Source organism: Equus asinus, chromosome 2 (assembly GCF_041296235.1).
Source record: "Equus asinus isolate D_3611 breed Donkey chromosome 2, EquAss-T2T_v2, whole genome shotgun sequence".
Taxonomy (NCBI): Eukaryota; Metazoa; Chordata; class Mammalia; order Perissodactyla; family Equidae; genus Equus; species Equus asinus.
Window position 1 is genome coordinate 155,362,163 of NC_091791.1, and position 19,401 is coordinate 155,381,563.

Genomic DNA, 19,401 nt, shown 5'->3' on the forward strand with positions numbered 1-19,401 from the left:
CTCTTGGAAGAAGGGTCGGGGTTGGAGGGAATGCGAATGGAGGGAGAGGTGGCAAACAGTTGCAAGTTCTCTGACAAAGCAGCTCCCTCAGATTCCCCTTCCTCTCCTCAGAGTGGACTTTGAGGAGAGGCTTTAGAGAGCAGTGGTTTGTCAGCCTTGCCATCAAGACTGCTGAAGAATTCACTAGATGGTGGCTAAGCCTACGTTAAGAACCTAAATTTACCATCCAGCCTCAGAGGAATGACTTTACGTGTCGAAGTGGTGGCTTGAGAAATGATGAGAGCAGAGGGGTGGAAGGGTTCAATTACATAAAAGATACAGATATATAATTTTACAATATCACTTGTACCAGAAGCAAAGATGAAAATGTTTGAAGTCATATTTTGGTTAAGAGCAAAAAATTCTAAGCTGCTTATCTTTCAGATCCAAGTCATGTTTCAGTGCCTCAATTATACATGCTGAAATATTTTTAGTTGAGATATACTTAGAATTTTCTGCTTTCCAGCAATCTTAAAGCAGTAACAGTGATCAACTAGAGTAAAAAATAAAAAACAAAATAAAATAAACCAGGCACCAACATGGAGGCACGTTTGATAATTTTGATATTTAGATATGAAATAAGATAGTTTTCATTGCCTTTTTTCTACCAATTTTCTTCCTTATCCCCAAGGCCAGGTGTAATTCATGCTTCCATTTGGGGGTCCAATACTTAAACTAGACTTATTCTCTCCTGAATTATCCGTGCTTCCAAGTTATCCTTTTATTCTGATCTTCTGTCCCTTCAAATCTTCCAAACAACAAAACTCCCTTCTATTCTTTCATTAACCTTGCCCCTACCCAGTCATTCTGCAAGTAACAGAATGGAGATTATTCCATTTCTGAAAGGTTGCTAGACCCCATTCAAAATCTTTTCTTTTCCTTTCTAACAGACACAGTCCTAATCAAGAGACTCAGTAGCATCAGCACCACTAGATAACATAAACAGACCAAGGGGCCTGGTGGATAAAAAACAGAAACATTAAAATATAATGAAAACAATTTTGCCACTTGAAATTTAAGGAAATTTGGCCTTGTGCAAATCATTTCATTTACTTTTCACTCTAGACCACTTAGTGGAAGGTTGGGAACACCTAAAGGAATGGTTGGCTATTCTCTCTTATTATGATCCTATCATGGCAGTTCCAAGTCTAGGATATATACATTTTCATGGTAAAATAACTTCTGTCTGCAAAATCAAGCCATTTATTATCTTAGTTGAAAAAAAGCAGATGAGATGTTAGAAGCACAAATTTAACAAATACTATTTTATTATTTACAAAATACAGAGTGATCATAAGGGTACATGTCACAAATTACAAAAGGGAAATGTAGAGACAAATGTGTTAAATGACAACGTGGCACCCATTCATATGGAATCCGTTTAGAATAAAACAGTTCTTTAAAAGTTAGACAAGGCCAAGAGTACGTACATCACTGTGTAAAAAATGCCAGTTATCTAGAAATATACCTCTCCCAAGGGTAGGAAAGTGTTGGTAGTGTATCTAAATGTGTCCTAAATTAATTCTAGCATATCCGGGTCCTGCGTTCCACAATACAACCATTGGTTTTAGGCAGGAATCTGTGAGAGAGCTGATTGCCTATCTTGCTGGAAGAGCAAAGCCCCAGGACTGATTAATACATCCCCACCTTCCATAAAGCTTTGTTCAGGTGACTTTGGAATGTGGTATCAAACACCTCATTCATTTCTGCTGCAAGTTCCCTCAGAACAGACACTGTGGACTCATCACTGGCATTCAGAATCCGCACAAAGAATTTATTCCACAATTCACCATCTTTTAGCCTAAAAATATATAAAACCATTTCCATCAAATCAGGCATATAACAGTTAGACTTCTTTCTGTGTTTAACTCAGTGGTACATTTATGCACCAAGATGATTTAAGGTAATACCTAGAACTCTAGGGTTAGAGATCATGCAAGTAGTCCTTTGAAAGCCCAGGGTGGAACTACGAAAAAAAAAAAGACTACCATAGTGAGAAAAGCTATAATACAATGCACGTAAAGGGGAAGAAAGTCTCTCATCTGACACTATAAAATTCCTCTGTGTACTAAGATGCAGCACTTCTCTTATACAAATAGAACAAAAATGAATTTTGTCTCTCCTCTAATTTTCCTGAAGTCTAGGTCATTAGAAAGACTACAGCTCCCCCTCTCCCCCTACCCAGTGGTTTATTATCTTCACAATCCTCTGAGAATCCTAAGCTTGACTGAAGTAACTACTGCTTAAATCTATGATGTTTGTATCTTCTTTTTTTTTAAAATCAGAGAAGCTTCTATTACAGTCATCCCTTGGTATCGGCAGGGGAATGGTTCCAGAACCCCTGTGGATACCAAAATCTGTGGACACTCAAGTCCCTTATATAAAATGCATCATATTTGCCTCTAACCTACACACATCCTTCCGTACACTTTAAATCATTTCTAGATTACTTATAATACCTAATACAATGTAAATGCTATGTAAATAGTTGTTATACTGTATTGTTTAGGGAATAAATGACAAGAAAAAAGTCTGTACATGTTCGGTGCAGACGCAACAGTGAAGATCTTTGGATCCAAGATCGGTTGACTCTGCAGATGCAGAACCCACGGATACAGAGGGCCGACTGTATTGTCTAAGGCAGGGCTGTGAGGAAACCCCCAGTGACCCGACTTGTGCCTGTTTGTGTTAGACCTGCCTAGGACTATAACCAGCTGGAGACACTTGAATCTATCCTGTATGTCTTATATTATACCTGAAGCCCATTTTTAGAGTATATGATAGAGACAAGACTGGCCAAATTCTGAATTAATTAAAGGAAAAAATACAATTGAATTGTTGGGAGGGGGGCATGAAGGAGAAAGAATGTCAAATCTTCAACACTATTATATTTTTTTTAACTAAAGAATGTACCAATAAGTGGTAGATTGGTGAGCTTATTCTGGGAAGTCATTAGCTATGATAAGCTAAAGAGGAACTTGGAATATTTAATAAGTTTCATGAGCAGGCTTGAGGGAGTACTAAGGTTCTGAGACCAAGCAGCTCTTAATAAGAAAGCATTGACTTCTTCACCAAGGAGATTCAGTTCTCTGCTTGGGTTCCTTAAATAAATAAGAGCCTAAAAGCTTGGGTTCATTAAATAAATAAGAGCCTAAAATTAGTATATAATTTAGACACTTAACTCTCTTCAAGAGACGTTTATTAACTTTTGATAACAGTAACTATTAAAAAAGGGGGTAAGGCTAACACCAATTGGCTAGGAAATTATCTCACAAAATATTTTAATTAACACTTCTAAACTGAGAGGCTTCCATACCACAGTTGCAGTCTACATGATACATCTAGGTCCAGAATGATGCCTGAAGTCTGAATAGCTTGACTCTTATCTTTAATTAGCAATTCCTCGGTCCTGCACTAGGTGCTCCACTGACAAAAGCTGGTTAAAATTAATGGAATCATAGCATTTGGACTAAGCAAACTAAAGCTGCCAAAGCAGAGAGAGCACCCAAGACAAAGAGAAAATTATTTGGATAAGCAAAGACCCTGAAATCACAATACTTACTCAGAAACGCTTTGGCTAAGTTTCCAGAGGGACCCATCCCAGAAGACCTGTAGGTGTTCCTTGAACAATAGTAAATGTGCTAAATCTGCTATACCAAACAGATCTACCTGAAATCACAAAAAGCACCATCAGCTAAAATAATTCTCTGCTACTATCATGGCAATTTGTTTATGTAGGAAGTTGAAAGGTATTATAATGCTTAACTAAGTTTACTTTATGACACATTTTTGTAGACTGTTCTTTACCCTACAGTAAAGGGAGAAGCTCCCCAAAGAAGTGATCAATAGAGCCAACTTTAGGAATTATCCTTAAGAACGAAAGATGACAAAAGGATCTGAACTGTCAGATTCAAATTTGTAGACCTATTGAATTTGCATGGACTCCAGCTGTGATCTAAATGTGGTCCACGTGATGAGTTCAGGTTCATGCTACAGATGCAATCGGCAAATGCCATATGTCCAGAGCTGAGTCAGAAGGGATTTTTGCATATAATGCTACCATATAAAACATGTTACATTTGTCCTAATGTTCTCTTTATATACATTTCATCTAATCCTCACAACAATTCTGATGTACACAGAGTACACTGTTATCCTTATGCTAAAGAGAAGATCACAGAAAATGACTTATAAAAGACCACATAGATAAGTGGTACAAATGGCCCTGACACTTAGGTTACTGAGTTACTCATGTGTCTGCATGTCTAAGTGTATATTCTTCAGTGTTGTGACAGAAAAATGGTACGTTTTGCTTGGCTTGGTAATATTTGAAAACTAGGTCATCTATTCTAGGAGAGACAATATCAGTAAACACTAGCTTTCATGGCTTATCTAGATAAGAAAGAGATTAAGAAACCTCTCCGTATTTGCTCAGGTTTGTTGTACACTTACCTGGTAGGGAGAAGAACAGTTAGCCAGAATCTTTTGTCCTTCCAGGATCTGCACAGTCCGAAAGCCGCTGAGGGTAAAGACGTCTAGCTGTGCCCTAAGGTCGACACTGTAGGAAAAGTCCACTATCTTCAAAGCTTGATTGTTCTTATTAAAATCATAAGGATCATGGATTCTAAGCTCAGATTTAAGAGAAAAAGATAATAAAAATAGGCCACGAAAGAAGCTGCATAGCTGGTCTTTAAAAAAAGAAAAAAAAAAGGAAAGGAAAAAAAGAGGTACTGCAGGTGTGTCCTCGCTATCCAACAGCGCCCTCCCGTGGTTAGTTATGAAAATGCACCTGCAAGAGCAGCGGCAGTGTCCAGCCGAGCAGGGAACGTCAAGATTAGTTTAGTGACAAAAAGTATAGCTAAACCATAGTGCACGGCCACCACAGAACATTATCAGATAGTCAGGAGAAATGTAAAGAATGATTCTAACTTTTATTGTACATCAATGACCTCAGAGAGTAAGTTACCTGCTTACCCAAGACACAGGGTTGGGGCAGACAAAGCGTCTTTAAACCAGACTGCTTTACTCAAATACCACAAGATCAATGATCATTAAAAGGGTGTGTTGGTCCTCTAGTCCTTTTCAGAAAACAAAATCGCGGACCATCCTTGCCTTGTTCATGCCTCAATGTTTTCTCTAGTTTCTCAGTTCTTATTATTTGGGCCTCATTTCTTATTTCCTGCTCTGTGCTCACCCCTTGAACCTGATGGCTAAACTGGGTTTAATCTGAACCCTAACCCCTGTTCTTGATACAGTCTGCATTTACACTCGGGTTTTACCCACTTCTCTTGGCAATTAGCTCAATTCGGCCTGACTTAAGCTTTGAAACCGAGCAGCGCCGAGGCTTTGCTAACATCCTCGCTTGATCCGCACTGGCCCCACTCAAAGAAAGACTAGAGAATCTACTTCCCATTCCCTCAAATATTCATATATTATGTCTTTTCTTGATAGGAATCATCACAATACTCAGAGTAGTTGATTATTTTTTCTGAATTACTGTTATTTCCTCAACGTATTTTCTTTTCTTTGAATTCTTTTAAACTATTCCTCATGATTATTGACCCTAACGTATCAAGTATTCTCTTAACATACTATGTTCATCAATATGGCATTTATCAAAAGGCAAAAGAAAATGGCAACTTCCATGTTTTAAGAGAAAGCTGACAGAATTATGAGAATGAAAAGGACCAACCTGTTTCTAAGAATTAGACTCCTTGGACTCAAGTCACCATGGACTATTTCTGCTTTGTGTAGTTTCTCCACTACTGTCAAAAGGTTATAAATGACCAACACTGTTATTTCATGGGTAATAAATTCACTGTGTTGAAGAAGATCCTGGAAATAGAAGGACAGAAACCTCACTATTTCTGAAGTTGGGGTGACTATACTCACACTCAGTGCCTTGGTAACTGCTGCGTTCACTCCTCCTTATTCTCGACTAGAACGTGGGCTCCTCTCTAGGTTGGGTCTTTGTCCCAGTTTTAACAACACTGCTCTCCTACAGGATTGTTTCTAAGAGTTTGATGAAATAATGGATAAGAGAATCAATGATGAGCTTGGCCCATAATAGGTGCTCTATAAATGGGACTTTTAAAATATCCTCATTCCAACCATTTCGGAGAATTCATATCACCATCAAAATAAGCAACAAAACTTTCTTAAGAACATTCCAAAGAATAAAATGATATATTGTGTTTGGGTTCTAAAAATAATCCAGTGGCGAGGAGTATAGATAAAACAAGAGTGGCAAAAATAGACCTCTGGTTTCCACTCCTTATGTAAGGAGCTTGGAAGTTGCCATTCTGTCCTAACAAGTAAAAAGCTAACAGACTGAAAAATCAACAGTTCTTCTAGGATCTGTAAGCATATAGAGCTCCACACTTTTGCGAGTTTCACCTCTAGGAGTGAGACCAGGTTTTCACAGTAAATATTGAAGAAAAATTCCTCTCATGCTTCCAGCACAGGGAACAGAAAAGGAACCATTTTGAAATGGTTGTTCTTCTTAACAAGCCCTGTCCTCTGCAGAAATTAGTTAACCAGAGCGTAACCTGCTGGGGTATTATTAGAACCTACCTGACCTGGGGAAGGAAAACACCTGACTCTAGCCCATTCTAGCCATCCTGTCCCATGTAACGGGGGGAGAAAAAAACTGAGAAACACTTGTGAAGTTCACAGTCCAGAGGCAGACACTCACTATACAAGAATATAAGTCATAGGACTATGCAATGCTTCTCCTCCCCTCCTACCTTATCACTGCATTACTAAAGGCCTATGTACAACAGTTCCTTCTACCCAGTAGAACATCATGTCCGGTTATTAAGAAAAAAATTATAAGGCATACTAAAAGGCAAAAAACACAATTTGAAGAGACAGAGCATCAGAACCAGACATGGCAGGGATGTTGGATTTATCAGACCAGGAATTGAAAACAAGAGTGGCCATGAGCTGGGGCTGGCCCGATGGCATAGTGGTTAAGTTCGGCACGCTTGACTTCAGCAGCCTGGGGTTCACGGGTTTGGATCCTGGGGACAGACCTACACCAGTCATCAAGCCATGCTGTGGCAGCAACCCATATACAAAATAGAGGAAGATAGGCACAGATGTTCACTCAGGGCCACTCTTCCTCAAGCAAAAAGAGGAAGATTGGCAATATGTGTTAGGGCAGGGCCAATCTTCCTTATGAAAAAAAACAAGAAAAAAAAAGAGGGTAGCCATGAGCTGATGATGATCTTAGTTAGATGACTGGGTCATTGCACAATTGTTGACTTTTGTTTATGTTTGAAAATTGACATAAGTTAAAAAAAAAAATACCAAAAAGGCTCTTGGTCAAAATAACTTGGGAAAAGACACTGACCAATGCTTTTAATTTATGATTTAATTAGTCTATTTCTAGAAGATTAACAGGAATTTTGTTCTAAATTTCTTTGCTAAATGGAGGACAAATCTCTCTACTTGAGGACTTTAAATTATGTTTTTATATTATTGCAAACCTGAAGGGTGAAGCAGTTTATATACTGATGCCAAACAATACAGCCATCTTGGTACTGATAACAGCTGCACAAATTATCACACTCCTCATTTAAACGTTCCTGTAACTGGAGGTTGATATAAAAGTCCCATGGGACAAGCTGAGAAGATACCTGTAAGAAATTATATTTAAAAAATAAGAGCAATTAGAATCGATGGTTATGGTGGGCAAATTGAAAACACTCCCTCCAGTCCTTCCAATACCTCAACAAACAAAATAGTGAAGGGATGTTTTAAAGGTATAAATGTAGAACAAAGGGCACAGCAGCAACCAATGCCGGAAAGGAAACAAGAGGTAACTACTTGGCAGACCTAAGGAAACGTGATTCTAGCAGTGGAGAAAACTGAGAACACCCAAATTTATACTGCAAGACCATCTTCCTATAGTATAAAACTGTGGCACTAATTACCTATGGGAGTAAGGGTGAAGGTGGAGCTAAAACAGGAGTTAAAACTCTGTTAAAGAGGAAGGTAGACCCCAGAGTTCCCCTCCTGCTCCTGTGGCCCAGCCTAGCAACTGCCTCTCCTCCATTCCAGAAGTCCAGAAGTTTATTCCCAGAGAGCATAAAACAGAAGGGCTCTTGACTAGAGGATACCAGGTGCTGTGGAGGGTGGGAACACCACATGGAAAAGAGGAAAAGAAAGTTTATATATCAAATATCAAGATACACCTCCTTGCCCCTCCACTCTCCAGACTAATTTTCCCAACTCAGCTGTCAGGAAGCTAGCAGCCAGGACTATACACTCCAGGCGGGAAATCAGAAGTATTTGCTGAGGGATCTGATCAGCCCAAGAGAAAAGACCTAAAGATTGGGGGTTTTCCAATAAAATGTCCAAGTGAGATCATCCTACAGCGAGGCCCACAGCTTTCAAAGTCCCTCCAAATACACAGAGCTTTCAATTAGCTTTTAGAGTCCCACACTTAAACATGAATACAGAGCCAAAGACTTAAAGAAAGCCTCTAATATGAAAGACAGAGATCAGAACAGACAACAGGAAACCGATGATGCAGGGAGAAAAAAATTTAAAGCATCATTAATATACTCAGAGATTTAAGGAATATTCCATCTTTGAAATAAAGAACAGAATGCTACAAAGAAGAAAACTCTGACCATAAAAAAGAGCTCTTGCAAATTAAATACATGAGAAAAGAAATGAAAAACCTAGTAAGAGTGAAAATAAAATTGACAAAACATTCCAGAAAGTAAAGCAGAAAGACAATGAGATAGAAAATAGGAGAAAAAAGATAAGATTTTTAAAGGATCTGTCCAGATCATGTATTTTAATAAAAGGAATTCTAGAATGAGAGAACAGAGAGGACTGAGGGGAAGAATAATTTATCCTTTGAAGAAAATTTCTCAGAACTGAAGGAATTTCCAGATTGAAATGACCACCAAGTGTCTAGCATATGGGTGATAACAGACTTTTCCAAAGCATGTAATTGTGAAATTTCAGAATACTGGGAAGAAACACAACCTCCCACAAGGATCCAGGGAGAGGGAAAAACAGTCACACACAAAGAATGGCAAAAGAATTTAAAAGCAAAAAGAAGCCAAAAGATAATGGAGCTCATGTTCAAAATTCTAAGGAAAAAAGTTTTGAACCTAGAACTCTAATATCCAGCCAAACTACCAATCAAGATGAGGAATAAGCAATTGTCTGACATGCAAGGATTCAAACAATTTACATCCCATGCATCCTTTCTCAGGAAGCTACTATAATACGATGGCTTAAATCAAGAAAGAAGGAAAAAGGGTATCCAATATCGCTGGGCATCTACAAAAGAAAGAGGTACTGTGAATCCCAAGGATGATGGTGAACGGAAACTTGATGGTGATACTGTGTACGTGTGAAGCCTAGAATGTAAATGTGCAGGTTGGAGCAGGCCAGAAAATTTCAGGAGAGATTTCCTCAAAAAGATAACATTGATAATACATTTGGACATATTAAGAGATTTACACAATAGCCTCTCATTTTTGATGTCTGATCCTGGCATATAACAGTGAGTGATTTCTTGATGCCTCACAGACTTTGCTATAAGGAAGCTTAAGGACTATTAGAAGGATCTGATGGTACATGGGGTCACAGTTACTGCTTCAACCCATATTATTTACAAGATAATTGAAATGACAAAGAATCAGTCCTACCTTTATTATGGTTAATTCTGCAGAGTTTCTTGGTGTCACCCAGAATAATTTGTAATCTTCACAGTTTAGATATTCTTGTTTAATGCAATAATCCTCATTACCTGTTGAGAAAATTTGATTCCATTTAAAAATCACTGTAAATATGTATAGCTCTCTGGATTTTACTTCCTGGTTTAAAAGCTAAAGGCACTTCATATTTGCCAGTTAGTACTACCTAGAATACTTTTCAAATTCACTTGTTAAAAATTGGAGGTGGGAGGTAGTGGGGTGCAGCCCGGTTGCATAGAGGTTAAGTTCATGTGCTCTGCTTCGGGGGCCCTAGGTTTGCAGGTTCGGATCTCAGGCACAGACCTACACAAGGCTCATCAAGCCATGCTGTGGTGGCATCCCACATACAAAAAAAGAAGACTGGCAACAGATGTTAGCTCAGAGCAAATCTTCCTCACAAAAAAAAAAAACTGCAAGAGAAGAAGAATTGCTATTGTTACTGGGATATAAACTTCAATAATGCTGTTTCTTACAATCTAGAAATATTTATTGTGCTCAAACATCAAGCTCAAGTACAAAAAAGTCATTATTTGCAGACTGTCATACTCATAATGACAATGCATTCAGTGACACTTACCTAATTCAATTTTGTTCTCTATTTCCAACTTAGGCATTGGTCTATCTTCCACAAAAAACTCTGTAGAGGCACTCAGCTCTGGTAACGATTTTAGTAGTTGTCTGCGATACTCTGAACACCAGGGTGACTGAATAGGGTTGTCTGGGGGGAAAAATCATGCAAAAAACCTAAATTAGATATTATAATGGAGGAGAGGGGGAAAAAAAAGATTGTGCAATTGACACTGCTAACCTAATAACACTCATCTATCTCAGGTCTCTATGATACTGTGTTCAGTTAGTATTAATTTATTCTAGAAAGTTCACAATTTATGGCAACTTTTCTAGAGAAGAAAAACAGAGCTCAGTTTGCTGAGGTAAGTACGGTCTCTACACTTGGATGTGGATATATGCTTACAAGTGGTATATCTGAACCCACCCGCAGTCTCACTAGTGAGCTCCAGTTTCTCCGGAATTTGAAGACATTTGATGGAGGAGGTGCTTGCAACTGAGGCAGAAGATCCAGAGAACCCAGAGGAGTGTGTGGCTTCACGGCTGTCTTCAATAATTGGGCTGAAAGAATCACAAAGGAGTCAATCTTCATAGGGATAATACATATCAACCTATCTTTGTTATAATTTTATTTGATATTCAGTAGTTTCATTTTTAAAGTCCATTATTTTCATGAAACAGAAACAGATTCATAATTCAACAGGTTTAACCAGGGGTAACTTTGTTTGGTTGACAAGGAATGCCCAGCATTAAATTACTGAATTTTTGCTTTATTTACCTAGTCTATAGTAAATGCCTATTCTACATCTATTCTTAACTATTGAGACACATTGACTAAGACACTTTCTTCCTGTTTATCCTTTTTCTGGACTTTTTACTCTTCAATAAGAAAAGGTCAAGAAGGAAAAAGGGAAACCCACATAACTCAAGGTGAATACATACTAGCAAATGTGATAAAAAATTTCTTGGGGGTAAAAGTTTGAAACTACAATTTTAAAAGCACAAATTGGCAATTAAACAGTATTCCTAAAACTGGAATTTGTTTAAATTAGCCGACTTTTAAACATGGATAGATCATAAGGCTTAGTCATGCCATTCCCTCATACCTATTCTTTATTCATTTCCACCTCTCTAGGAAAAGATACTTAAAAAAATACTTCTCTAGTTGCCCATGTGAAATCAGTACCAAGCTATTTTTCCATTACTTTAAATTCAGTAGTAAAGGAAAAATAAATGCCTCCTTTCTCCCAATTAGGTACACTTTGCCATTTCCTCAAAGATAGCATAATCCTCTTGGGACTCTTAGTACAACTATCAAAATTGGCTTCTTCTAACCCTCATATTCAAATCACTTATTAAACCCCACTGACACTGAATGAAAAGCACTTAGCACAGTACCTGGCAGGTAGTAAGAGCTCGATAACTGAAGGCTATACCTGACAAGCACACACAGAATAAGAGAGCACTCTAACAAGCTGGTTGGTGCAACCTACAATGACCAATCACCTCAGCTTCTTGGTGCTGAGAGTCGGATTGTACATAGTGCCGCAGGCAGTCTGCTGGTCCTCAGAGGTCTTCACATCTAGATCCTCTTCCTGCAACAGTCTCTCAGGGTCGGAAGGGAGCTCCTTCAAGGATACTATCTCATGAAAAGGAGTGGATACAAAACGAGCTGCTCTAGCGAAGTCACAAGTGTCTTCTGGGTTTGGACAAATAGTTACATTTCTGAAACCTGTGATAATAGCATCCTCACTCAAGGGCTCAATTCCTGTAAATTCATCCTGAAAGAAAAACCACGTAAAGTTTAGCTGAAATATTTCAGTGAGCTTATGAATGGCCTATCTGTTTTACTTACAGAGACACAGATAAGTGATTTTCACCACAGGGTACAGAAGCAGTTTATCAGAACCTCTAGGAAAAGACAATTTTAAAAAACACATCATAAAATTTGAGGAAAAAAGTTTTGTATCATGAAAACAGCAAACTATATTTCTCAAAAAATACACTGTGAGGATTCTCCACACAAAGGAAAAATACTGGACAATAGTTTTTTTCCAACCATTTTCACCTAAGACTAATACTATTTTTCTTCTGGCTTTGGTCTAGAAAAATGTTCTAATAATCTGCTATCCTCCTAGTTTTTAAGTCTTCTTCTTCTGTGCCCAATACTTAATTTTTATTTTATTTTTTAAAGATAATTCATGATCATGGTAGAAAATATGAAAAACAAAGTATAAAGTATAAAAAAAGGAAAACATTTAAAATATGCGTGTCTTTAAAAGTAATACATGTATATGGTTTTAAAAAGTCAACTAGTTTAAAAGGAAATACAGTGAAAAGGTCTCCCTCCTGCATTTGACCCCAATCTCCATTCCAATTCCTGCTCCCCAGAGGCAACTGCAGTTTCCATGTACATCTGGTAGGATACATACACAGTATATTCTATGCATTTAAAAAAGGGATTTTAAAACAAGTGAAATTATAGCATATATGCTACTATATACTATTCTTTCTCATATTTTTGGCATATTTTCTGTGCTATTAAAATTCTTTAAAAACATGATGGTCATGGGGGCCAGCTCTGTGGCCGAGTGGTCAAAATTCTGTGCACTCCACTTCAGTGGCCTGGGTTTGCGGGTTTGGGTCTCCAGCGCAAACCAGCTCCACTTGTCAGCCATGCTATGGGGGGTGTGCTGCATATAAAGTGGAGGCGGTTTGGCACAGATGTTGGCTTGGGGCAAATCTTCCTCAAGCAAAAGAAAAAAGAGGCAGATTGGCAACAGATGTTAGCTTAGGGCAAATCTTCTCACCCAAAAAACCAAAAACCTGATGGTCACACTGTGAGTCTATCAGAAGTTAACCAACTCTTTTAGGTTATTCTCTGTTTTTTACCATTATAAAACTATTTTAAATCTTCTTGCACATGTAAACCTTTATAAATATGTTACTTTTCTTAACAAAAATTCCTAAAAGTAGAATTATCAGGCCAAAAGCTTATGAACACCAAGGTTCTTTATACATATTACCTAGCTGCCCTCAGAGACTGTGCCAATTTCATAACCCTTGTGGATACTACATATTAATTTTCTCGATCATTACCAATTTGACACATACTTTGAATTTCTGACTCAATGTTAGTAAGCAGAGGTGAGAGGTATATCTAGAAGAAACAATAAATGTAGCTAAAAAATTACAAGATTAAAGTAAAATAGATGTCTATTATCTAAGAATACATTACATGAAAATACCACTCATTAGTAGTTATAACCCTATTAGTTTAGATATTTTAAATGTGATTTTTTTTTTTTAGGGGAAAAAATTTCGGTAGGTATCTATTAACAAAATTTAAGACAAAAAACACTGATTAAGATTGACTCCTTCAACAATTCAGCCCATCCCTGAACAGCTAAACCTAGAACCACTGCCTCCAAATCCAGCCTATCTATTCATCAAGTTCTCTGGTGGTGTTCTCCAGAATATAGTATGTAATTAATTACTCTTCTACACTGTTAGCTTTTCATAGCAGTCAGTGGACTATCAGAATTACCTGGGAAAGTATTTAAAACAGACAAAAGTACATGCTTGGACTTCATCCCTGGTAATTCCAATTCAGTATAGCTGAAACAGGGCCTGAGCTGTTAGTCATAAGCGACTTACTAGGCTCTCTGGGTTGCTGGAAATTTTCTGTTTTGATCTGGGTGGAGATTGCATGGATATTCACATATGTAAAAATTCATCTAGCTGTAAAATTAATATTTGTGCAGTTTACTGGATATGAAATATACCTCAATAAATAAAAAAAAGAAACCATGTTTAAAAAAGTTCCCGAGTGATTCATTTCCTAGGATGTGGAGAACACACTGCTTGAAATCATTATAGCTACTGATCACATCTCCCCTTAAAAGTCTTCAGATTAAACATATTCAATTCTCTTCAACCTCAAGACAAGTTTCCAGATGCTAGTTTGAAGAGAGGAATGATTTTCTTCCCTAAAACTTTCAATGAAATGTCAATGATAAAGGTTATTTACTTTGACTTGAATGTCTATGGTGGGTCCTTTTATCCTAAGTATTATCATGTCACTAGTCCACAGAGGTTAAAATAGAACATTACTAAAGAAAAATGGTTGGTCCACATAACTTTCATTGCCACAAAAAGCATGTGATATAAAAACAAAGATGCTTTACTATGTCAGTTTTTAAAAAAAAGTGCTAAAGGCTTTTAAGACAGTGATTTTTTCCCCCACTTTAAAAAATTGAGATATAATTCACATACCAAAACCTCACCCTTTTAAAGAGTGGATTTTAGTGGTTTTCGGTATATTCACAAGGTTGTGCAACCATCAGCACTATCTAGCCCCAGAACATTTTCATCACTCCCCAAAAAAATCCTATACCCATTAGGATACTATATACCTATACTCTCCAACCCCGCCTCTCTCTAATCTCCTGGAAATCCCTAGTCTACTTTCTGTCTTTATGGATTTGTCTATTCTGGACATTTCACATAAATGGAACCATATAATTTTTTGTGTTTGGCTTCATTCATTTGGCAGAGTGTTTTCAAGGTTCTTTCATGTTGTAAGACGTATCAGTACTTCACTCCTTTCTATGGCTGAAGAATATTCCATTGTATGGATATACAACATTTTGTTTTTCCATGCATCAACTCATGGACACTGGGTTGTTTTCATTTTTTGGCTATTATGAATGATGCCACTACGAACATTCACGTATGAGTTTTTTGTGTGAACACATGCTTTTAATTCTCTTGGAAATATGCCTAGGAGGGAACTCTATGTTTAACATTTTGGGGAACTAGAAAACTGTTTTCTAAAGTGGAAGCACCATTTTACGTTCCCACCAGCAATGTATGAGGGTTCTAACTTCTCCACATCCTTACCAACACTTGTTATTTTCTGTCTTTTTTGATTATAGCCATCCTAGTTCGTCTGAAGCAGTATCTCACTGTAGTTTTGATTTGCATTCTCAGATAAATAATGTGCTTATTTCAAGCCAGTGATTTTAATTTTAGCCCTAAACTTTCGTGAGAATTTAGTGAAACAATCCATTAGTCCATCTATATTAACTTAGGGATACCGCTCCTTACACAAACATCTGGAGACACATCCTCATTTGAGTTGATGATTTCTGAAGTTTTGAGAATTGCAAGGGGTCTTCGTTGGGCTAAAACTCGTGGGGGATCTTCAGGAGGACTGTAAAAAGACATACTACATTTAGCATTTTTTCTTCTGTCAACATATGTATATAGTAACCCCCTAATTCATCCTCATTTATAATAATAGAAAACTTTTCAGTGTTAAAACAAAACAAAAAAACCTCAAACCTGATATTCTTTTTTTCTGAAAGAAGAAACTCGTCAAAAATGGAGAAAGGTATACGGGGACCTACAGAAAGAGAGACTAGATTTATACTCAAGAGTAAATGCCCTATTCTTCAAGACAACTAGATCAATTAATATTTTGTGTTGTTTGAAAGCAGAAAGGCAATCTGTTTGTTTTTCATAATAAACAATTTCAAGCATATAAAAGGAGAGATCATTTAATAACAATTATCTAAACAAGGATGACCTTGTTTCACCTTTACTCCCCACCACCACTACTATTGCCCAAACCCAGGCAACTCTGGATTATTGTGAAGCAAATCCAAGACATCATATCATTTCATCTGTAAATATTTCAGTACATATTTCTAAATAGAAACAGAGAGGGTCTTTTTAAAAAGTATAATCTCAAAACACGATCATATCTACAGAATTAAGAATTTCTGACTATCAAATATCTAGTCAGAAATTTCACATTTTACTAAAATTTTTTAGAAAGTTTGCATTGGGAATGCAGAATAAGATTCATATACTGTGACTGGCTGAAATGCCTTTTAAGTCACTTTTATTCCATGGGGGGTTTTTTCCTTTAGTAATATTTTGTTGAAGAAACTGGGTTTTTGCCCCATAATGCTGGATTTTTTGCCACATCCTCCTGTGTTGTTTAACATGTTCCTCCATGATTTATATTTCCTATAAATTGAATCAGAGGTTTAATCAGATTCTATTTAACGGTTTTTAAAAAACTACTTATAGGTGGATACTCATGGTTTTACCAGTTTTTTTTTTTTTTGCTTTTTCTCCCCAAATCCCCCCAGTACATAGCTGCATATTTCAGCTGTGGGTCCTTCTAATTGTGGCATGTGGGACGCCGCCTCAACATGGCCTGGTGAGTGGTGCCATGTCTGCACCCAGGATCCAACCAGTGAAACCCTGGGCCACCAAAGCGGAGCAGGTGAACTTAACCACTCAGCCACAGGGCCGGCCCCGGTTTTGCCACTTTTAACATGTTTCTGAATGGAAAAGAGAACAAATTTAAATATAAAATAGGTTTAGATTTAAGACTTTTTTTCTTCTTCCAAAAGACCACTTTCCAGTCTTGGCTGCTGGGTACTATTGATATGCTTAACTGAGTGTACACTAGCTAAAGTGGAAGATTATTTGGTAGTTAGTATAAATTTAAATTTACATTTAAACCAAATGTTTCAAAGCACTGAGGAATTTTATGAAAGTACTCTTTCAAATGTCTATCCTATCTTGAATCATATGCTTATAACTGAATTCCATGATTCAAAGATACAATAATACCTTAGTACCCCCTCTGCCTTCTTTCAACTCCCTTTACCATAATTAAGAAAAATATTTACAACTCGTTACTAAAGCATTTGTTATCAGCAAGTTCTTCATGAGATTGTCAAATACAACCCACCTTCAGAATGAGGTTGTTCTTGCCAAATGTTTTCTGCAAGTGAAGTCTCCCTGTGAAGAAACTTGTTTTAAAACACATGCTTAGTACCCACAGAAAGAATTATTTAATTCTTAAAAGTCCAAGAGGGTTTTTCAATAAATATAATCTTTGCTCTAAGGTAAAGAAAATATTCTAGCACTGTCGGTCCAAATTCTTTAAGAAGATAGAACCTTCAGTCATTAAAATTGTTATTGAAGTATATTTGATAATAGACGTTAAGTTACATTAACAGTATAAACAGATTACAAAAATGGTAAACTCTCAGTTTTATAAAACAAAACAAGAACAGGACACATAAGGAGAGATGTACCAATGTTAATAGTAGTTATCTCTTGATGGTGGAAATGGGTGGTTTATCTTTTAAAAAATTATTTATATCTGATTGTTTCTATAAGAAACATGTATTTTTTTTTAATGGAAGTCAGTACTCTGTTCTCCTTCATCAGCATCAAAGCTTATTTTGAGACAGAGACTTGCAAAAATCATGTCTTCTTGATACTATAAAAATCAAGGAGAATTCAAGTCAGTAGAGAGTAAAAGGTCAGTTCTAAATGCCCTCCTATAAGCACTGTCCCTTCCACCAATGTGGTCCTACCTGGCACAAGCGTTTACTGGAGAAAGAGAATTGGATAGAGCCACTCCTGGTATTTCCTGAGACTCTGAAGCAATTCGAAATTCAGCTGCCTCCTTTGTAGGCATCTTCTCTTCTTGCTATTTGCATTAAACAAACAAAATCAATGTATCCCTCCTATCTAGAAAATGCTACCTATTTCTAAGCTTTAGCTGCAAAATTAGCTTTACTATACTTTTCCCTAGATATCCACTAACCACATAAAATGTCTGTACCACAAGTTCTTTCTAATAATTTATGTGGTTAGTATAAACTGGGACTGTTGTACTCAACTGAGCAGGGCCAAGCATATACCGAATTTCTTCAGATAACCTCATTTTAATGGAATATGGCTAAAATAAAAAGTTGGAGTCAGAAGTAACAAAACAATGGTTTAGAGTATAACTAAGAAGTCAATAAATTGCATCACTTATATCACATGCCACATATTCCATTTAAAGTCACCTGCTAAATAACTTTCCTGCTCAATTTTGCTGCTACTAATAGCTAAGAAATGACTAGAAACTCTGAAGGCGGTCCAGATGACTTTTACCTTCTATACTTTTATATTGTTTAAATTTGGTTCAATAAGCATTAGTTTTGTGTATTAAAAAAATGGAAATGACCTGATCATCTGCTCTTTCTTGCTGAGTAGTTTGGATTTCTTTTAGCTTCTTCTCCATCTCTTCAATCTGTTTCTGCATTTCTGCTCTCTTCTCTGCACTGGTCAGTAGCTCGGCTAGAAACAGTAAAGTGAGCTGAGGCATTACTCCTCATAGCAAATTATTGTCAGAAACTGTCTCTGGGACTCATGTCCTCAACATATATCTTAATATTACAGATGAGAATGATATAAGTGATAACCTCAACTTGAGGTCTAGGTCTCTATTCTTTTATTTATTCAGTCAATAAAAAACAGACACGTACAATTCTGAGCATTTAGGTTTCAGTAAGGCATAATACAAAGTCCTTGGTCATGTGACGTTAACATTCAATTTGGGTGAGACAAATATACACCTACAAATTAACAAGAAAATCAGTGTTTAAAATAAAATAGGTGATGTGAGCATGTGTGACTGGGTAGGGTGATGGAGGTCAGGGGCTACTTAAGACTGACGATCAGGGAAGATCATTCTAAGAAAGTGACATTATAAAGCTGTAACATGAAGGACAAGGGGCCAGTCATATAAAGATCTAGGGAAAGACTCTAGGACAAGGGACTAACTGGCACAAAGGCCCTAATGCAGGAACAAGCTCACTGTGTTCAAGAACCAAAAAGAAGCCCAGAATGGTTGTAGAATAGTAAGAGAGACAAAAGTAAAAGATGAGGTTGGAGAGGTAGGCAGCGGCCAAGTCATGTGGGGCAAAGACTTTATCCTGCATTCTAAGACAATGAGTGACATGATCTGACTTTTTAAACAGATCATTTGCTGTGAGCAAAATGGACTGTGGAAAGGCCAGAATGAGGGCAGAAAGTCCAGCTGCAGTAGTCCAGGTAAAAGACTGTGGTTTGAATCAATGTAATAATGGGAATGGTGATAAATGAAGGATTTGGGAAATTTTTTGGTAGTAGAGTAGATAGCCTTATCCACTAGATATGGGGGAATGGTAAGGAAAGAGGGATCAAAGATGACTTCTGGATTTTTTTGGCT

At 37.1% G+C, this 19,401-nt stretch overlaps 1 protein-coding gene across 2 annotated transcripts in view; it reads right to left on the reverse strand.

Annotated features, from left to right (window-relative positions):
- Nucleotides 1-1,289: 1,289 nt before the first annotated feature.
- Nucleotides 1,290-19,401, reverse strand: part of BUB1B (BUB1 mitotic checkpoint serine/threonine kinase B) — a 51,124-nt gene continuing 33,012 nt past the window's right edge. Inside the window, exons 10-23 of one of the 2 annotated variants that reach the window (XM_070503609.1) lie at nucleotides 18,376-18,488; nucleotides 17,735-17,850; nucleotides 17,101-17,150; nucleotides 15,675-15,735; nucleotides 15,438-15,543; nucleotides 11,835-12,109; nucleotides 10,756-10,889; nucleotides 10,339-10,479; nucleotides 9,714-9,814; nucleotides 7,530-7,679; nucleotides 5,732-5,874; nucleotides 4,492-4,597; nucleotides 3,602-3,708; nucleotides 1,290-1,840 (exon numbers count right to left, since the gene is read on the reverse strand). In XM_070503609.1, the coding sequence (XP_070359710.1) occupies nucleotides 1,672-1,840; nucleotides 3,602-3,708; nucleotides 4,492-4,597; nucleotides 5,732-5,874; nucleotides 7,530-7,679; nucleotides 9,714-9,814; nucleotides 10,339-10,479; nucleotides 10,756-10,889; nucleotides 11,835-12,109; nucleotides 15,438-15,543; nucleotides 15,675-15,735; nucleotides 17,101-17,150; nucleotides 17,735-17,850; nucleotides 18,376-18,488 (1,772 nt within the window). In that variant the 3' untranslated portion in view covers nucleotides 1,290-1,671. Of the gene's footprint in view, nucleotides 1,841-3,601; nucleotides 3,709-4,491; nucleotides 4,664-5,731; nucleotides 5,875-7,529; nucleotides 7,680-9,713; nucleotides 9,815-10,338; nucleotides 10,480-10,755; nucleotides 10,890-11,834; nucleotides 12,110-15,437; nucleotides 15,544-15,674; nucleotides 15,736-17,100; nucleotides 17,151-17,734; nucleotides 17,851-18,375; nucleotides 18,489-19,401 lie in introns of both variants that reach the window. The other variant, XM_014847342.3, reaches the window with a different exon arrangement.